Source organism: Aedes aegypti, chromosome 3 (assembly GCF_002204515.2).
Source record: "Aedes aegypti strain LVP_AGWG chromosome 3, AaegL5.0 Primary Assembly, whole genome shotgun sequence".
NCBI lineage: Eukaryota > Metazoa > Arthropoda > Insecta > Diptera > Culicidae > Aedes > Aedes aegypti.
In genome coordinates, this window is record NC_035109.1 from 292485938 (window position 1) to 292507089 (window position 21152).

At 38.2% G+C, this 21152-nt stretch overlaps 1 protein-coding gene across 1 annotated transcript in view; it reads left to right on the forward strand.

Moving 5' to 3' along the window:
- The window catches only part of LOC5571581 (homeobox protein SIX1), a 122274-nt gene that overhangs the window by 53011 nt on the left and 48111 nt on the right, over positions 1-21152 (forward strand). Inside the window, exons 3-4 of the mRNA XM_021851808.1 lie at positions 11383-11510; positions 11731-11835. Coding sequence (XP_021707500.1) covers positions 11383-11510; positions 11731-11835 — 233 coding nt within the window. The remainder of the gene's footprint in view (positions 1-11382; positions 11511-11730; positions 11836-21152) is intronic.

Consider the following 21152-nt stretch of genomic DNA (forward strand, 5'->3'; position numbering starts at 1 on the left):
TCCGTGTTGGCAGCATTACGGAAAACTCTTTTCCCCTCGTCGAGGAGGAAGAGCCTTCGATTCATTGTAATTTTTTCGGCATAGGTTGCAGCCTTGTTACAGATTGCAGCGGCGATGCGATATTCAAAAGGTGGTATTCCAGCTTCAATACAGGCCGACCATGCAGGTGTAGAGGGTAACAGACCGGAGATAATCCGAACGCAGGTGTTGTACGTTGGTGCCAGTGTTTTAATGAGCGCATTACTTGATAGACAGGTGAGTTCTAGGCCATACAGGAGGCGGCTATCTATGATTGTCTTGGCCACCCGAAATCTGATGGCCCTGTTATTACTTCGATGACGTTTGGAGATAATTTTTATCAAGTTGAGACGACTTTTACAGTTGTCTTTTACGGTGTTAAAATGTTGCTGGAAGCTGAGTGAACTGTCGACCAGTACTCCAAGGACACGAACTGTTTTCTTCACAGGAATAGTCTGCCCTGCTATAGTGATAGGTGCACCACGGACCCAATGTCTAGATGAACAGATGTGACATCTTACACTTTTGTGTGCTGATAGGCTGAAGCCAACCGAGTTGGCCCATTTAGCAACTGCATTGACTGCTGCTTGAGCCTTTCTTCTAGTCGCGGGCTGCGTGTGGCCCGAAAAAACGAGTAGAACATCGTCCGCATATACCAATATATGAACGCTTTTCGGAATTCTTTTGAAGATCCCATTCATAGCAACGAGAAACAGTGTCACCGCTATAACAGATCCTTGGGGCACACCTGTTTCTTCAGCAAAAGGATGTGACTGTGTGTCCCCAATCGATACCCGGAAATATCGGTCGAGTAGAAAATTTTTGGCAAATCTGATGATGTGACCTGCGAGCCCATAGTCGACGAGTTGCTTGAGTATGGCAGGAGTCCATGTTCTATTAAATGCTTTTGCAATATCTAGTGAAATCAACTCAGTGTGGAAACCTTTCTCCTGGGCATCTTTTAGCACATGGCCGAGGGAAGCAAAATAAGTATTTGTTCCAAATCCGGCACGAAAGGCGTGTTGGCGACGGTCCAGGTGTTTACCACCTTCCAGAAAATGTCTTAGACGGCGATTAACCGTTCGCTCCATTAGTTTGGAAAGACAGCATGTGAGCGATATTGGACGGAAAAAAGCTGGGTCCTGTGAGGAGTGATTGGTTTTCGCTATAGGGATAACTAAACTCTCTCTCCATTCTTCGGGATAGGAGTCTGATAGCCATAACTGATTGAAAAGTTCTAGTACCTTAAGCTTTCCGGCCATAGGGAGACTTTTGATAATTGGGTACCCAATACCATCTGGACCAGCCGAATCGCCATTGCAGCTGCCCAAAGCATGTTGTAATTCAACAAAGGAAAACGGTTCATTAATGGAGAGATTACTTATATCATTTGGAACATCGAAGTTCCGAATAGAGTTTCTGGAAGGATTAATTCGACGTTTGAAGTCTGTATCGTAGGCATCGATTGCAGCCAGGTTTGCAAAATATTTCCCAAGCTCTTCTGCTATTTCCGAGGGATCGGTGAGGGATCGGTCTTCCCCTGAAGTCGGAGTATTGGAGGGGCAATTCTTCGTTTCCCAGATAAAGCATTAACCTGGTTCCATAGATCAGATGTGGATTGTGATGCATTAATGTTTTCTAGGAAACTTTCCCAGCACGATCGCTTAGCGTCACGAATAATTTGCCGGCAGTCATTTCTAAGCAATCTATAGTGTCGCATAGCATTTTCCTTTTCAGGATGATCGGGTGGCAGGCGTTTGGCTGCCCGCAATGCTTTTCTGCGGGATTTTACGGCTGCTCTGGTTTCCTCTGACCACCAGTAAAGAGCTTTTCTTCCTGGCTTGCTACTTGTTTTAGGGATGTAAGTGTCCTGGTAGCAGTACCATTGCAGCTTTGCTAGTATAGAACGACTGGCGAAAGCTACGTCAATAGCAGATGAGAAACGACCATTGAAAAATGTTGCTAAACCCTCATTTAAGGTGATCATGTCTTCACCTTCAACAATGTCCATTATTGCGATTCCTCGAGGATCTGAGCGATTACATGCCCAGGCAATATGGTGCGCATTTGAATCTCCTAGTAATACTCGAGGCTCAGGTATCGAATTAACGATATTTTGCAGTTGCCCACCAATATTCGTGATTTTTCCACACGGATAGTAGAAACAGACCACTGATATGTTTATAGGGTTTTCTATCCGGACGCCAATAATGGGTAGATCACTTTCGATATTTAGGCATTTAAAAGGTATTCCATGTAGGACGCCAATAGCAACCGAATGTCGAAAATTACTTCCTCGCTTGTATATCCATTTATATTTTCCACCAAGCGCGCGATCCATTTGGTTGGTGTTAATTTTATTGACTTCTTGTAGGGCCAAGATCCAAGGTGGATTGTCTTGTATAAGAAGCTCAAGATTGCTGAGATTATTAAGAAATCCATTAATATTCCATTGTAAAATGAAATTAGCTTTTTTCGGGAGTGCAGGCAAGGATCCAGAATGTTGCGAAGTATTATCACTGAATAGCGTCTCCGAATGGCTAAAGCCACAGGATGTGGGCAAGATGGGGTCGGATACAACATCGTCGGAGGTTGGCGTCATGAAGGAGCCCACTGCATGCAAAGCTACTTCTGATTCGTTGAAAGCGTTGGTGTTGGTGAATTCGTTCCACCCACCGAGCATCGATCCAATCGTTCTAGTTGGGCAAGAACGTCCAGTCGAAAGGCGCCCCGACTGCTCGGGGTGGTACACAGTTTCTTCGTCAAAATGGGGTATTTGGCGCCGAGGTCGCTCCGACGATTCCGGTTGGCGTAGAGCGTCCGTTTCGTCGGTGCCCCGGCTACTGAGGTCAGCGCTCAAGCTCTTCTCTGCACGGATGTTGAGAGTCAATTCCAGTGCTTCCGTTGGAGGAGGCATTGTGATGTTTGATTAACGTCGCAGTTTCTGTATGGGGCTGGAGTGAGCACCTTCCTTTTGTTTCTTGGCGAATTGCTTCGCCCGCAGGTCACTGCTACTCATATCGTTTGCGGATCGCTTAGGGGTTTGGTTTCCAGATGCCGGAGAGGGTGTAGTGGTTCCAGAGTTTTTTGATCTTGCGGCTAGCGAATCTCTGGTCGGCCTAGGTGTACCACCTAGCTTACCAGGATTCGGGCTGTTATCCGGGGTAGGCGAGGACTCGGAGGAGTCAGAAGTGGCATCTTGCGGACTGGTTCTCAGTGTTGTGTTGGCTGTTTCGATGTGCGCTTGTTGAGTTGTTGGAAAGGTAGGCGCAGTGGATTTTGCAGTGGTAATTACTTTTTCATCTTCCGTTTTTGTAACAGCTTCTTCGTAACGGATATCCTCTTCTTCACTAAGTGAGCTAGTTGCACCCGCCGGATGGACAGCTGCACGGAGCTCCTTGACTTCCCTTTGCAGTTGCAAGTTCGTTTCCATGAGACTCTTAATCATTCTACGGATTTTCTCATCTTGAGCGTTTAAAAGGTTTTTCAATTCGAAACTAACGGCCGGCTGCGCGGTCGTCCTCTGACTCGTAAGATCGTTATTCTGATCTTGGAGAGTTGTCTCAAGTTGAGAGATACGCTGGTCTTTTTCATTCACAATTTTGACCAAATCGTCGATCTTTTTATGTAGGGCTTCTAATTCGCGATCATGATCACTGCCTGTTACTCTTGCGTACGATCTTTGACTAGCGTTACCGTCGTGAATTCTACGTGCCACTGGATATGGTATCTTGGTCTATTTTGATCCTCTGTATCAGATTTTCTCTCTGGTAGGCCGGACAGTTTCGATCAGCAATGCAATGCTGGTCCGAGTTACATCTTGCACAGAACTTCCCAACTAACATTTAGTGCAAATGTAAACATTCTCTAGGCCTTCTTTATACGGCTTTATGCTGAGTAAAGGCGCTGTACATACGAACGAAAGCTTCTATGCGATCCTTGTACCAACACATCTGGCGAATCTACTCAGCTACTTTTAAGCTGTGTTGGCAGCTCTTATTCATATCGATCATTGCTCTATCTCGACAGTTATACGATAAGTAGCTGTGTAACATCTTCGGAAGGCGCTTTCTCAAGTATTTCGCAACTGTTGAATAATTATTATACAGCTTCCCTGTATTATCGATTAAATATTATTTTCAAGCTGTTTCACAGCTTCCGGAATTCATATAATAAGTATCTGAATTTAATGTTCCCAACGTTACCTGCCACCGCTTGGAATCGAACTCACGATCTCTGCATCCACAAGTTTCGACGCTGTCCTTGTTGCCACCACAGTCTATATCGAAAGGCAAAGAAAACACACCGTTTTGTTCTACATCGAAAACGGTTCACACAATATTTTATGATGATCGTAAAAGATGCCATAGCCACGCTTACACCACTTCATCAGGCTGTAAAAGGGTGCGAAACGTCAAACGCAATGTTTACATCCAACAAGCTGAGTAGATGCGCCACAAGTTGTTGTTTTACAGCATACTGCTGTATACTCGCTGTATAACTAACGACAAAGCGCTCCTTAAATATATATTGAGCAGCATAACAAGTCATATTGTATAGAAGCAGCCGGATTGATGATGGCGAGTTTTATTCCACATCATTTGGTTGCTATCTTTTACGGTGTTGAGTTACAGCTTAGTGAAAGCTGCAAAAGCGATAACTGACGAAATTTATTCAGCTAAGATTTGTAGCTGCAAAAAGTTTGCGTTACAGCTGTATTAACGCTAATCGTTCTATTTTTGACAGCTTTCATTTTTTGCTGCGTTTGCTGCTTCAATTCAACTGTTATACAGCACAAAGCAAATAATTTTGGCTTATAGCGCTAAAATTGTTAGTTGGGTTGTTGTTAGCGCAGTTCTTATCTTCAGAGATTTCATGGTCTCCGGAGCATCTCCCACAGACTCCGTTGGATTTACACCGCAACCGGGTATGCCCAAAAGCCCAACAATTGAAGCACATCATTGGCGATGGATAGTACGGGCGTGTATTAGAGATGGTCGGGTTTCACATTTTTCAAACCCGAACCCGACCCGTACCCGACTTGTTTTATTTCTTCAAACCCGGACCCGACCCGAACCCGAGATAATAATTGAAAAGCAAACCCGGACCCGACCCGAACCCAACCCGAAACCCGAAAAATTGTTGGAAGAAAAACCCGAATAAAACCCGAGTTTTAAAAGATGGTAGGGGAACTGGGGGTAAAATGAACACTCTAAGCAATTCTCATGTTTTCTAGCTAATTAAGCTTTCTGATTCTTTTTCAATAGCTCAGAATTGAAGAAGGATGTTTATGCCATGTAACAAGTTGAAATATTGTGATAGAAATAGCATTTTATCAACATTATTATAGTTTTGAAAATTTCTTTCCATAGAGTCAATGTTCCAAACATGTGGGTAAAATGAACATGTAACGGGGGTAATATGAACATATATTTGGAATAAAATGAACATAAAATGGGGGTAATATGAACATATACTGGGGGTAAAATGAACACATGCTGGGGGTAAAATGAACATGCAGTGGGGGTAAAATGAACACCATTTAAATTGAACGGGTTGCGGTATGATTCTCGGCATCTGGTACATGAACAATGCATATCTCACAGACATTCTGGAATCAATGGAACGTTTAGCTGCGACCGTTTCGATGGCTGCCGATGTCTGTCTTTGTATTTTCCCCGGAAAACTCTCGGCATCTGAAATAAAATCCGGTAGTATTCGCCCTGCCATGGTGTTCATATTACCCCCATCTCAAGTGGTTCATTTTACCCCCAAAGAATCAACATATTCGAATCATTTGTTCTCAGAATTTAAAAGTTAAAAATACTTTCAATTTCCGTCTACTTATCATAAAAACCTTAAAGACATGATGTGCTACGCAGTTCAATAGATTTTTGATGATTTTAGTCATAAAAACCTGAAATTCAAAGAGTGAAAATTTACATCATGTGCGAAAACGGAGAGGCGTACTTTGTTTTTGTTTACTTTTCCAGCTTTTGACAGTTGTAGATCGCGCTAGAGTTGTCGAAATAGTTTCTTAGTCTGAGTATTAAGGATGGTGCTATGGTTTGCATAGATTTATAGCAAAATTATCGTAAAACACAAACCTGTTCATTTTACCCCCCCTGTTCATTTTACCCACAGTTCCCCTAATTTCATCGTTTTGGATGTATAGGGAAGCTTTTAGGTTGTTACTCTGTTCATAATTCTCACCAAACCCGACCTAAACCCGACTCAATCCCGACTTTTTGTAAGCCCGATAATTTTGTAGCCTTATAACCCGACCCGCCGTGATTTGGCTAAGAAGATTTGCATGTCACAGAGCTACGTCCAGCATGCAAAGAAGAGAGCTGGACTACATACATACAAGGTACAGAACTTCCCAAACCATTTTTATCGCACGCTTCAATGATATTATTGCAAATAAAGTGTAGTTTGGACTGTGTTCGCATTTGTCATGGTGACGGTATTGAATGGCAAATAAGAATTCTTAAAAAAATAATATACAATATAGCTACATATATGGATTATATGTTGACACTTCTGCAATTCATTAGAATAACGCAATTTGATTAATGAAATTCCTTAAAAGTTATGGACATTTTGCTATATTTGTATCTATTACTGCAATGTGTTTTTCATACGCAATGTATGTAATTCCATAATGTTAATAAGAACAGAGAGCTGAAAAGGTGAGACAAAATTTATAGTTCAACTCTATGACTCATAGACTTTTTGTTGTCCTTATGTGTTTGTGCTTTTTTCAAATAAGCTGTTCCAAATCTCAAGAGGGTAGGTCACTCAGTATGGATGCCAAAGAGATTGGTCTCTAGTTGAGATTCTGGTGGTGAATAATGGCCTCTTGAAACGTTGCAAATGCATGACTACCCGAGCAGAAGAAAATAACTTCTGAATACCAAACTAAGGTATTCCATACCAGATAATTTCCAATACTTACAACCTGAATGAGGTGTGAATGAGCCCTGCATAAGGGGTAAAATACCTCAAATAATATCTCAAGCATATTCCACGAACACCAAACTGATAACTAGATCATGTATTGTAATACCTCAATAATACTTGATAGATTTTTATATAAAAGTGATTTTTTTCAATAGTAGTTCAATACCTCCAGCAGACTTCAATAGCTTTTTTTTTATTCATTTATTCATTTGATAGGCTCATGCACCCTAAGGCATAACGGAGCCGATTGGTACTAACTGATTACAAAGTTTAATCACATGTATAACCTTGTGAAATCAGTTCATTTATTCTTCTATCATCTTCTTCAATATACTGTGCCCGCAACTCTGCATCATCGATCCACGAGTACGAAACCCGTCTAAAACGTGAGGGTGCAGGAGAGGCAACAGGCATCACAACAACGCTGCTATCATCTACGATTGTGGCTGAAGGTGCGGGTTTTTTCGGTGTTTGGTTGTTCGCTGTGTCCGAGTCGACTGATCGTTGTCTTTTTGTTTCACTTTTGCTTGGTTTAGGTGCTGTAAGTTTGCTCTCGGCAACCGAAGGCTTCGACAGTGATGGCCATTGTGTGTCGATGTTCATCGTCTCGTTCTGATGTTGTGTAGCTGACGATTTTGTTTGCTGGTGGACTTGAAGTGGTGGGCTAATAGAAGCCGTTTCAGGTTTAGCTGCGGCTTCTGAGCACCGCATATTTGGGTGCAATTTTTCACCGCAGTTTTTACACGTGCGGATCTGTTGGAAATGTGTAACTGAAGAAGTTTCATGATGTATGGTTACGTATGATGGGATTGGTTTATTAATTCGCATTCGCACCACGCGAACACCATTAATGAGGCCTGGAAAATATTTTTTCCAAACATCATTTCGAATGCTGAATACATCACCGTACTGGGACGTATGGTTGATGATCGCAAGATTGTCAATTTCCTCCAGGAGGTCATGGATGCGGACATCAATAGCGGTGCTATCTACGTAGATAGGTAGTGGGATGTTCAGTTTTATCCCGTCACACTCCATACAATGTTTCAGATGATGCTTCGATGCAAAACTGGAAGTGGCTTGCTCACTATGCAGCACAAGGTTCACAACATTTTTTACATTGTGGAGCTGCAAGCTTTTTACTGCCGTCATGTCGACTTTGAGTTCCTCTTCGAGGAACTTTTTGATATCCGGAATGCTTGGTCGGCGCGGAAGAATCGATGTATAAAGCACGATACAGTTTTTCCTCGACACCGACATGATCACGAAAAAAAAAAGAAATCGGGTGGAGCGAAATAACAACGTACGTCTCGTCTGAGAGAAAGATGAATAGCAACTGCTTCAATAGCTGTTTAATACCTCAATGAAGTATTTTTAATGGTTTTAAACAATTTTTTCAATACCATTATAATACCAAAATGAGGTATTGACAACTGAACAATACTTTATTTTGGCATGATACCAAAATATGGTATGCATAAGTTATTGGGGAGTTATTTGTTCCTCCTCGGGTAATGACCATCCTGAAGTTAATAAGCGCGTACGGGAGCCCTTAGTTTAATGTTATTCAAAAACGTTGCCAAAAACGGATCCTTTTTGTTGCCGAAATCGGGGGTGCCAAAAATGGAGCATGCCAAAAACGGAATCCCACTGTATATTGAACAAAAGAATATTGTTTTATTTTTATATACCTCTACTATTCAAAAACATCACTTTGAGTCGAATAGCTAGCTCTCCTGGAAAATTCATGTAAGATCGACGGTGGTGGCAAGAAAGTATAAACGAAATGACCAGCAGCAATCATTCATATGAACAAGTGAATTTAAGTAGATGTTCAATAAAATTCAAATTGAATTGCATGGATTTCAAATGAGTAACATGTAGACTTGCCGTTGTCATCCTATAAAGTTATCCATCTTCGCTATATCTCATATAAAATAGAGCAACCACATTGGACCAGTCTTTTTCGACCCATTTCAAAATTAAAATCAATGTAGTTTTTAATTCAAATAACCAAGCAATTTGAAATCCTCCGACAATTTTTTTTGGGAAATTTTGTTTTTGCGAATACAAAAGTTTTAATGACCCCTAGGGGAGCTTTCACAATAAAAGTTACAAATTATGACTTAGAGTCGTTTTCGACCCGAAAATTCAAACAGCTTGCCAAAATCAGTGTGTTGACCGAATTTAGTTCTGTTGGGCTTAAATGAAAGGCACACATGTCTAGTTTCAGAAACCCTTCGGATTTGGTCACTGTGGTCACCGGGAACGTGCTACATCTGAAAAAAGTCCCTTAAACTAAACAAGTAATCTGAACCGTCCTCATATTGTTGTATAGGTAAGTATTCACGTTGACTTTGAATAGAGATTCTCAAATCACTTAGTTATTCATACCCGGTTCCTGAAGCTCGTAGACACAAAAGTCAATTTGGACAAATTGAGATATAGAATATTTAAAAAATGATGAAATGCAGCAGGTGAGAATTCGATTCCACGACTCCTAATACGCTTGACTGGGCGCGTTAATCAACTACGCCACAGACCGGGTAACGATTCTGCAGCGTCGTCGGTCAACCTGAAACCTGAGGATCTGAATGGTCATTTACTTATTATTGTGTGAGAAAAGTCACATGCCCGAAAGACCAGGGAGATTGAGCCGTCGAATGTCTTGTTATGGTACGAAAACTAATGTACCCCACGATACGGGTTTCTTCGGTGGTAATTCCTGGGTTATTTCAGTGACAGCAGAGGATCAGACCTGCGATCCATTCATTATTATTTGAGATGGGTCACGTGCTCAGAAAACTAGGAAAATTGAGCGGCCACATGTCTAGTTTTGGTACAAAACCTGAAATGTCCCACAATAGAGCTGAAAATCCCATATTAACTTCAATTCAATTGCGCCAGCTCATGGAACGACCAAATGAACTGAAATTTTCAGGAAGTCTTCATCTAACCCTAAGGAATAATCATGGGGGGTGCCCCATGGAATTATACAACTATATTTTTCTCCCAGTCTAATGTACATTTCTTCTTGGTTTTTCAATTTGAGTTTTAAACTGTACATTTCGCCAATCAGATACGAACCAGCCCGTTGGCGAATACTCGTTCTGCGTACCACAAAATTCCAAAAGCATTTATCACCGACGTTGATTCGAGTCGAACGCCGTTGTCGGTTTCGTTCATGCAAAGTTCGTTTTGTTTCATTCGCTTTTTATTCATTTGAATTTCGGGAGATTCAATCTATCAGATATCATCAGTCATCGGCAAGCAGCGAAGGTGACAGGGTACGAGAACCGCGTGGCTATGTCTGTCATTTGATCTAGAAACTTATTCAAGGTAGTTCGCAGCTAAGGACTTCCTTCGTCTCGTGCACACTCCGAAAAAATCATGTGATTTTACGTCTTTACGTCTGGATGCACATAAAAGAAGCGAGCCGTATGACGTGACTTTATGTCACAATTCAAATACCACAGCGTCTGATTCGGGGAATGCCGATCATAGTGACATCATTTTCGTGTCCTATAACGTATAAAATTACATTTTTTGTTCAATACATCTTCAAAGATACATTTTTGTGTCGTTTTATCATTTACATCATGTGTCATTTAGTCATACTATGAATTACGTCCACAGTAATTTCCATTATTTTTAAAATGTGTGGTAACGTGCAAAGCAAAGCCATGCTGAAGATGTCTGGTTTACGAATGTAAAAGTGGCTACTTTGGAAAAGAATGTTCTCAATTAATAACTGAGAAAGTGCATATAGAACACTAAGCTAAGAATCAGGATCTGCTCTAGTTAAAATGTAAAACGAAAAAGAAAAAGTAGTAGCAGCAGAAAAGGTAGAAAAAGTCGAAAAAGATTAATTAGAAGAAGATGAAGTAGAAGAAGAAGTAATTGAAGAAGAAAAATAAGACGCAGAAGAAGAAAATTAAGTATGCATTGTCATTGTCAACCAGAAATTTTTATCATTTAGGTCAATATTTTTGAAAAATGAAGAATGCGTAGGGAGCCGAATCCTATTCTTGGTACTTTTGATTCACTTCGGCAGTGGGGTTTTTGAAAGCTACAATGCTCATATTTAGCCACAATGTGCGTCGTACTGATATGCTTCTCATGACAAAGTATCAATAATTCGGTCAAGAAAAACCCCCCATGCCAAAGTGGATCATGAAAGTGCCCAAGTGGTTCTGCACCCTAGGTGAATTGTGATTGTAAGAAAATTAAACTTTTCACTGTGTCCAAAAAATGGACGAAAATCGCAAATCTAGAGAACGCTCAGCTGGTATATCTAATTTTACAATTATGATTCTTATTTGTTTGACCTCCGTAAATATTTTGGAAATTTTGTGCTAACTGTTTCTATTAAAACATAATACATTGTTTTTCTCATTCCAGCTCACTATGTCGAAGCAGAAAAACTGCGAGGACGACCATTGGGAGCTGTCGGCAAATACCGAGTGCGACGTAAGTTTCCTCTCCCACGAACGATTTGGGACGGGGAGGAAACCAGTTACTGCTTCAAGGTGAGTCAGGTGGTGCTTTGTTTGTATTTTCTAAGGTTTTTTTTTTAGTGTTCGATCCATCACAAAACTTGAATCCTTGAATCTTGTTATACATTCAACCTGGACAAAGCACGAAAAAATAAATCAATTCATGCAGAAAATTTCGAATCCGACATTAATGCGTTCGTTGTCTGTTTGTCTTTCTTTGGTCTTGCCTCTCCGCGGCACCACTATCTTCCAGGAAAAATCGAGATCGGTTCTGCGAGATTGGTACACGCATAATCCTTATCCCTCGCCGAGGGAAAAACGGGAACTGGCCGAAGCAACCGGATTAACCACCACCCAGGTAAGACCCGCCACCAGAGGTGAGCGAGCATCCTTTTCTGCCAGAATGAGTGAGTTATCATATCGAACGGATGGAACAATCGCCGCGGCTGACTGGCGCTTGAACTGCTTCAGCTTCATACCTACATATTTTTTTCGATAAGCTATTTTAGGACCACTTCAAGGGTGCCTTTGGCCGTGATTCATTGTTGCCTTTTTTACTGCTGCTGCTGCTGGAAAGGAAGCTCATCCTCATTCCAAACTAGGTGGATTGAAATTGGATACTTTTTTCATATTTTGGGCTTTGTTGATTCAATCCGCTCGGGGTGCGTTTTCGTTGACTCCAGTCAAGCGCGAGCGAGAAGATTGATTCATCAAGGAAGGGAAAGGGATCATTTTAATGAGATTTATGCCGATATTTTTCCATTAATATCTTTGGTTATTTTTCTTACATTTTGTTCGTAGAACAAGGTAGCTTTGATAATGCGACCTATGTGAAAATGTGAGATTGTCTCGTCTCTCTTGGACTCTTTCATTATAACAGTGCGATACTAAAGCTTCTAAGAAGTTTTTTTTGTTATAGATTGAAAGACAATGTCCTTGGCAGCGTTTCATACAAAAAAAAACGCAACAGAAGAGAGCCTTTCAATGGCTGATAGGTCTAGGTAGCACGTGCAGTACAATGATAAATTGTCAGGATCATTACTTTGAATTTGAGTATTGGTACAGCTGCCCATAAAAGCATAACCATCCCATATGGATTTCAGAACTAACACATTTTTTTTGTAGCAATGCTCTTGTGTTAATCCACACCTTACTTTTTAAACACGAATTAACACTTTGTTATTTTAATTACTAAAAGCTTTCTTCGCCAATTGAATTTTTGATTGTTTCCTAAAGTTATCAAGTCTTGTCTCCCCATGGAAGCTTAACGTTTTCTGAGCGCAAATGTATTTTTTCAGATAGTTTCACCTTTAAATCACGAGAATTAAATTACGGAGTGTGTGGTCTTTTGATTCCGTTGCATGCTCCTGTGGGGCAAGCGACGGAATCAAGATCAATCGTGTTTGGTTGGCGTTATGCAAGTGAGAGTCGTGGATGGATTACCAACTGGTGAGCTCGTTTCATGCTTATGATATGACAATCGTGGGAACTTTAAGGTTATGTAATTTTCGAAACTATCGATGGTTCGTCGCTGCAAGTGTCGACTTAAACGCTTATTCCTGTTTTATAAATTTTTAATTGTATTAACCGTATTTTTTCGTCTTCACTTAAAGTAACCTTTGAAAAGTTCGACATTATAAGTGTCGACGTACATTAAATCTTCTACGAATACTAGTCTAAAGTAAGAAAAGTCTTTCCGTGATGATTATGGAGGTGCAGAGGTATTCTCGGCCTTCAGAAGCAACCTCCATTACACACTAACATTCCTTTCCCATCCCAACTGACTGTAAGGTGAAGATGAATCGAAGCCAAACCTCAAATATTCAAGAACACAAATCTGGAGAATAAAATATTCGTTTAAGCTGAAAACTTAATCGATTGGTCACCAGCTGGTAATGACCAATCGATTAAGTTTTCTCCTTCGAGGAAAACAACATGCACTCTGTCTCGAAAACCCCCAGAATCCGGGTGTAAATTTTTAAAATTGGGTAATATTTCCATATGCATTTTGATGAATCTGGAAAGCGTGTGCAAGTTTCTTTGAGGAAAACAAAAACAAACTGTGTATGATGAGCGTAAGCGAGTGTTAGTGTGTTCAAATGTCACTAAGCTCTATAGGCTCATGAGCCTATGCATGCCATAAAACGCGCTGTTTTCAAGTTGCCCGTAAGAGAGAGCGAGACAGCACCAACACACGGCGCAAAGTAAAAGTCAAAAGAACAAAAGAATTCATGGCACGTACAGAGGCTCATGGTTGCAACATTTTCACCCATTTAGATTCGCCCCAAAATTCTTATTATCACAGTCGAATCACACATACGAGTTCGCAATCGCAGCGCAAATGGAAATCATAATCGTTGAGTCTAATGAGGCTCATTGATATGCACAGTCAGTCTATGCTATGCTTTAATGTGACACGGGAGACCGTGTTATTTTGCTTATCTTTGTCTCGCTCTAACAAGTTTCATCAAAACTTTGCAGAAGCAAATATCTAGTTTTAGTGAACCTATGAAGCTAAAAATTTTATGGGTTATGCACTACATATATAGAATTATATGATAAATTTTTCACATCGATGTATGAAATGGTACTTGAGATTTGCTTCTTCAAATGGATAGGCACGGTGCTCCAATTACCATTATTATCAAATAAAATATACCATCCAAATGGCATAAAATTTACACGTATCCATATTGTCTAGACTGATATTAGAAAAAAGCAAAGGCATAATTGAAATATATACAAATCAATACAGCTGAACAATGACTGTATCAAAGTTGATCGAATCACTCGAACATTTCATATCTGTATTTGTATTGTACAACTGTATTCCATTCAATTATATTTAATTCTTTTCTATTCTAGTCTGTTATATCCTGGTCAATTCTACTCGATTAAAATTTATTCTATTCTGATCCGTTGCATACACGGGCCTGCCATTTTAACCCTCTAATACCCAACCCCGCCTTTAGACGGTGTACACTTTGGAATTTTGTATATTTTTTCGTAGCTCGGAAATCAAAATGTTTTTATTTTTGGCTTATACTTTGACTCGTAACAGGCATATTAGAAAAGTTTTTTATGACTTTTGAAACTTTTTTGTATTTTAAGAAATTGTTTGAAAAATTGCATTCTTATATAACCTACAAATGCCTGGGGTTCATTTAACCTGTAATATAAAAAATCGTACTTTTTATATTTTTCTACGATCAACCTATCACAAAAGAAAAGCCTGGGGGTATTAATATAATTTCAAACCTGTTTTCCCGTTAGTTACACGGAAAATAAAATACGCTCCGAAAAAAAAATAAAAAATTAAATGTTTTTAAAAGTGCCGTAAAAATTTAAATTTTTATTATTGCCAAAAATCAACAACAAGAAAAGGCTTCAAGAAAAAATGAAAAAAGCTAGCTATAATAATCAAAAACCAAAATTTAAAAATTTGCGAATAGAAATAAATAATTGCCCAAAACGTGTTTAGAACGATAACGAAAAATAATACTTAAATCGAAAATAAAAATTTGGGTATTAGAGGGTTATTAGAAGAACTGTCAAAGGGTTTCAGCTGATTTAAAATGTCTCGTGAGAAGGCCTATTGCAAAGCAAGCCATGGTATGAAGATGTATGAACCTAAGAAGGAGGCACAGATACTACACACGAAATATGAAACAAACTGCAAGATAACTCTTGCTTGACAACGACAGTCAAGACAGATTTGATAAAAATCACTACACCTAGAAAAAAAATATGCTAAACACAAACAAATTTTAGCTATTTTCAAACTAAAGTTTAGGTTAAATTTTGCACAAACAAATTTTTAGTTGAGTCAGCTTTGTACAAAACAAACCAACATTTTAGTTATTTTTTCACGATTTTACATCTAACATCAACAAAAGTTTGGTTTAAACAACCAAGAAATTGGTGTTTGAAATTTGTAAAAACAACTAAGGCTTTAGGTTGTTTTGAACAATGAAAATTAGGTCGAAATTACCAATATTGAGTTTGTTGCAATCAAATTTCTTGTTTGAAATGAACAAAGCATTGTTTGGTGGTAGATCTACTGTCTTTTGCTTCACATTATTTTTTTATTCCAATAATTTAAAAAAAAATTGAAACTTGAAATTTTTTATTTGAAATTGCAAATTTGTGCAAATATAAAATGAAGTTGATCCACATTTACCGCTGATGCTTTATTTTATTTGTCATGGCCGCCAAATTTCTTAATTTGCGTGCAAGTATCTTGCTTTTTTGCTCTTAAATATCGGATGGTAGCCATAACAATGTGTTTCTGTAAATAAAACATGAGTTTGAATGTCTCCGTATCAAATATTAGATACTTTATACATACACACCAAAAAAATCTTAGATTTACACGTTACGTAATTTTAGCTTTTATCATGCAAAGCCATTTCTCATGTATTATTCAATGATAAAACCTACAAACACATCTGTTATATCCAACATTGCTATCAAAATCCTTAATATTGTACACGAAACGTTTTCTCTTAAAGAATGTTGCATTCAAAACGGATCGGTTTACAGTGACCCCACGCAGTTGAATCACCCACAATTTATGAATCAGCTGATTTCAAAAGACAAAATTATTATCAAACTTGTCACAAAACATCACAGAGCTATTTTTACACATAGTATCTTATCAGTAAATATAATTCTGTGATGTTTTGTGACAAGTTTGATAATAATTTTGTCTTTTGAAGTCAGCTGATTCATAAATTGTGGGTGATTCAACTGCGTGGGGTGACTGTACATGATTTTCACGCTGAAAATTCAATCATAAATAATGCACATCAAATGACAAGCCGTCGATTCATCCATGTGCATTATATATGACAGAATATTCAGCGTAGAATCATGTAAACCGAGCATTCTTGTTTGCAATTTTACTTTCTAGATGCAAGAAAGCATGCAATATAGGCGAATATTGGATAGAAGATCATGAAATGTTTCAGTTTCACTCAAAATTGCAAGCTTTTTCGAATGCAATGAGACAGTTTACATTATTTACGGTTGAATATTCTGTTATAACTCGTTTTACACGACTATCATAAAAGTTGACGTGTTAGGTAAATTTAAGATTTTTTTGCAGTGTTAATACCTTTCTTCATCTTGAGTGAAATGTAGGGATCTTTTTAATGGTGGTTCAAAACGTGTAGTTTGATTCAAGAATCCAAGAATTCCATTCCTTGTGCAAGTGCAGCTGATCTGGCGATGCTGCAGTAGCAAAGCAACCATGGGCGACCAATCAAGCTCAAGCTCAACAAAGTGAACATTTGTTGAAAACATGCAAAGTATCAGTTTAAAACTAACTAAATTTTATTGAACACAACATAATTTCTTAGGTTCATACCAACTATGAATCTCTTTTGTTTCAATAAAAATTAGGGATTCACGTCAACAAAATTGCCGTTGAAAACAACCTGGTGATTATAGAACGAAGACACACCACAAATTTTCAAGAGCACAAGACTTGAGAACCAAACAGCGCTCCGCGTTGAAAATTTATTCCAAGCAAGTAAGGGTTTATTCACAAATTTCATAGCGCTGAAAATGGCCATTTCTGATACCCACCCACACCCTTTTGTATGAACATCTTAAGGACACCCACCCACCCCCTTCAGCGTTATGGAATTTGTGAATAAGCCCTAATTTGATTGATTTTCCACGCGAACTGTTGTCAGATTCTCCACTCTTGTGCACTTGAACATTCAAAGTTTGGCTTCGTTTTATAATCACCTTAACGTACACGGAGAAAACGGAAAACCCAAAATGTAGAGAAAAACTTCCTCTACAAGATAAAAATGCCGATACGGTCTTGTAGGATCCAAGAAACGTCGAAAATAGTTGAATTATGAAGCACTGTTTTCATTATGTTGGACACTTCGATACATTTTGGACCCTCAAAGTATATATTTTGGACACCCGGCATTTTTTATCGTTTGGCGACAAAGTCCACGACACTGGTTGTATAATATGCTTGCCCATAGTCTAATCAATCGATAGACAATGGAAAACCAAAGAAATTCTACGCAATTCTAGCAATTACGAAACGTTTAAAAACAACCTGTTATACAATCACTATTTGATGTAGTTTTGAATAGTTCATCACTTATATTTGACAGCCTAGTTATAATAGAACTTGAATATGGTCTCAAATCTATTAGTGAGAATTGTTTTTACAAAATGAGACCACAATGAAAAATTATGGATCCATTCAAAATAAATCTTTTGGCAATATATCAACTGCAATCGATAGCTAGGATGCCAGTACTTGTTTTATAAATAAAAATGAAAAATCTTTGAAACAGCATGCATAAATATTCAAGTTTTATCCAAAAAAAAAAAAACTATCAAAGTTACCCCGTCTTACGGTATATCGATTACACTTTCAATTAAAAATCTCTCGGTATTATCTTTCTCTATCACGAATGTTGTCAAAAATGGAGAGAGCTGCATCTACCCATTGGGGATATTTTGGCCCAATAAGCCTAATTTGAGTAAATGCAACTTTTCTTATGTTCGGGTCGAAAGAACTCAATTTTGCGTTAAATCAAACCAAAATTGAGTATATTTTTAATGGAATCAAAGCCAAACTACCAAGTGGAAATTTAGCCAAAATTAAGTAATTGAGCTCAACTACGGAGATGTGTTGAAACAACCAAAAATTGAGTTGAACTTCGCCTCCGTGTACTGGAAGTTGAGTTATTTGATCTGCCGGTTGAGTGAAATCAACTTAGGCAGTAGGTATTGTTTCGCATGGCTGCAAATAAAAACAACTTCTACCCCATTAACTCCAAATTAGGTCAACGCACGAACCTCCCGAATTGAGTGGAATGAACTCGCTTTTGAGTACTTTATTTTCCCCGTGTACATAAATTTCGTATCAGTTTCTCCCTCCCAGGTCTGAACGAATAATTTGCAGTTCGTCAATGCTATTGACGGATAAAAGTTGGGTTGACTTGCTGTCGCCTAAATTATGAAAAATTTGTCAAGATTCTAATGAAAATTCAAAGGAATTTTTCCTACATTTTCCCCACAATTTAAGTTGTTTGGCGAACGCCAATTTTGAGTTTTCAAAACAGATTTTTCAAAATTTAACCTCACTCTTATTCGTCAATGTTGCCTAAATTAAAAAATTTTCTCCAAAATTTTGATTTTTTTTTTAAGAGTTCCGGGCTCTAAACATTTTAAAAATTTGGTTTGATGTAAATTCAATTTAACTAAATTTAATCTGAAATGAAATGAATTAGTTCAAACATCCCTCACAAACCCAATTGACTATTTATGTATTTGTATAGAAGAGAGCACAAACGGCAGACCGTATAGAGACACTGATTTTATCAAACTGAACAAAAGTAAAGATTTTTCTAATTAGAAAATGTCTAAATAAAAATGCGCCGTTTTTGCATTTGATTAAAATAATGTCTTCAAATTTATTTAATCAAATTTTGAGGAGTATTTGAAAACACACTTAGAGAAGAAATCATAGTTAGTTCACATTAAAAAGACATAATGTTCTTCGAATGTAAAATCCTAAAGCTCGAATGGTTGTATCGTGGTGGAAATTTCATTAAAAGTCCTGGAGAAGATTTTAGTCGGTATTTCTCTAGGTATCTCTGAGAACGTTCCATAAATAATAATCTAACATATCCCTACATTTCTTTGGACCCCATTAGCTTTTCTGGAGATCTCCCGACATTTTCTAGGAGTTGAAATTCCTACATACAATTGAATTATTGAAAATATTGAAGCAGAAATTTCTCCAGGAATTTGTCCAGACATAACTTCGGTATTCGAAGCATCCGCAGGGTGTCGATGTTGCATCCGGGAAATCCAGGAAAAGCGGGAAAATCCCGGGAATTACAAAAGGTCGGGAAAAATACGGGAAATACCCTGGAAATTGCAGAATACACCGGGAAAACCACTAGATTTTTTTTTGCAAGGGATGCATGACTAGAAATATTGTTAGAGAAGTAGTTAATGATTTCTAGTACATAAGTGTTAGTTGTTGGTTGTACATAAAGTTGTTTTCAAGGAGAGATCTTAGGAAGTTTTTTTTTAACAATTTCATGTAAGATTCTTTGCGATTGTCTGGCTGAAGATATTAAGCACATTCAAAGGAGTACGTTGGGATCCTTGAAAATTGTTTAAGTATTTAGGGATTCCTGGAAAGATTCTTGATGAGATGCTTTACGAATTTCTATTAGGATTCATGGAACATCTTTTCAGGAATCATAAATGGAATTTATGCGAATTTATTTACTTCGCAAAATCACTGATAATCTGCATTACAAAAAATGTACTGATTTCAAATAATTTTTTTAGTGGATTCTATAAACAAATTCTGTTGATTTTTTATTGAAATTTCGGAAAAATTCCTAGCGGTTGGTAAATAGCTAAGCTAAAAGATTTTTAGGAAATTTCTAGGGAAATCCAAGTGGTTACCTACCAAATTTCTGGACTCATTCATTAAGAATAGCTTGTTGGCGGATTTCTGGAGAATCCTGGATTTACAGCGAATTTTTACCGGCACACCCAACAGCTAACAGTCAGACTTTGCAAAGAAATTGGAATTTTCACAAATATCATCTAAATTATGTCCATTCAAATGCAAAGTTGCTGTTGGCCTTAAGTGTTCGGCATGTGCATCAAAACGGTATGTATCAAAACTTTCTATTAAAAATGTTCAAACAATATGAAGTCGCAGAAGCATGATGTCAACCGGTTCTATACTATCTGGCATCCGGGAAAAATCCGGTAATTGAAAAACTAATTTTGAATGGACACCCTGCGTCCGGGTGATTCGGATCAACACAGAATTTCCTACAGCGATCCCTATCAAGACATTACTTGAGAAGTTCATTAAGAAATTCTATCCAGGATGCTTCCTAGAGTTTTCGAATGTACTTTTGAACGAATACTGCGAGGAAAATTAGAACGAATACATATAAGAGGATCTTTATAAAATTTCATGGAGTAATCCACGGAGTTTTCTTTTGTGTTTTTCAATTAAGCATCTTTGAAAAATTTCTGCAGCATTTTTTGGGTCTAAGAGGTTTTTAGTTAGATTTTACTGTTAAGGAAACTTCGATTGAATCATAGACGAAATAAAGACATTATAGTCGGGCTCAGAAAGGTACCACTTCAAGTACTATATTCGGTCCCTTGATACTACACTCGGTACCCAAGTTTGACACACCGTAAAACACTTCTCACAGCATTCTGGATTTTTCTCTATAATCTCTTGCGCAGTAAAATTTTAGGCTACTGGGGATTTTTTTATTATCGGACAATTTGGGCCGGAGGTTCTCCGATTTGTATGAAATCTTCACCAGAGGTAGAGCTCGTGGATACATGACCAAAAGTGAAATTCAAAAAAAAAAAATAGTGGCCTATTTTCCCGGAAAACTCTAGATGAATTTTCACGATTTCCCTATACACCTCAAACTTTAAAAAATCATATCTCCTGAACTATGCATCGTAGAATAAAAGTTTTTAGTGAAATCGAAATACCCCAGCAATCTATTAAAAATATAAAAAGAAAAACATTTCCCGGAAAATTTTTCACCATGGAGAAAATTGTCGGTAAAATAGCGGAAAAACTATCGTCTGTATCATGAAAATTTTTCGAAAAAAAAAACCCAACGGAGAGTGCTC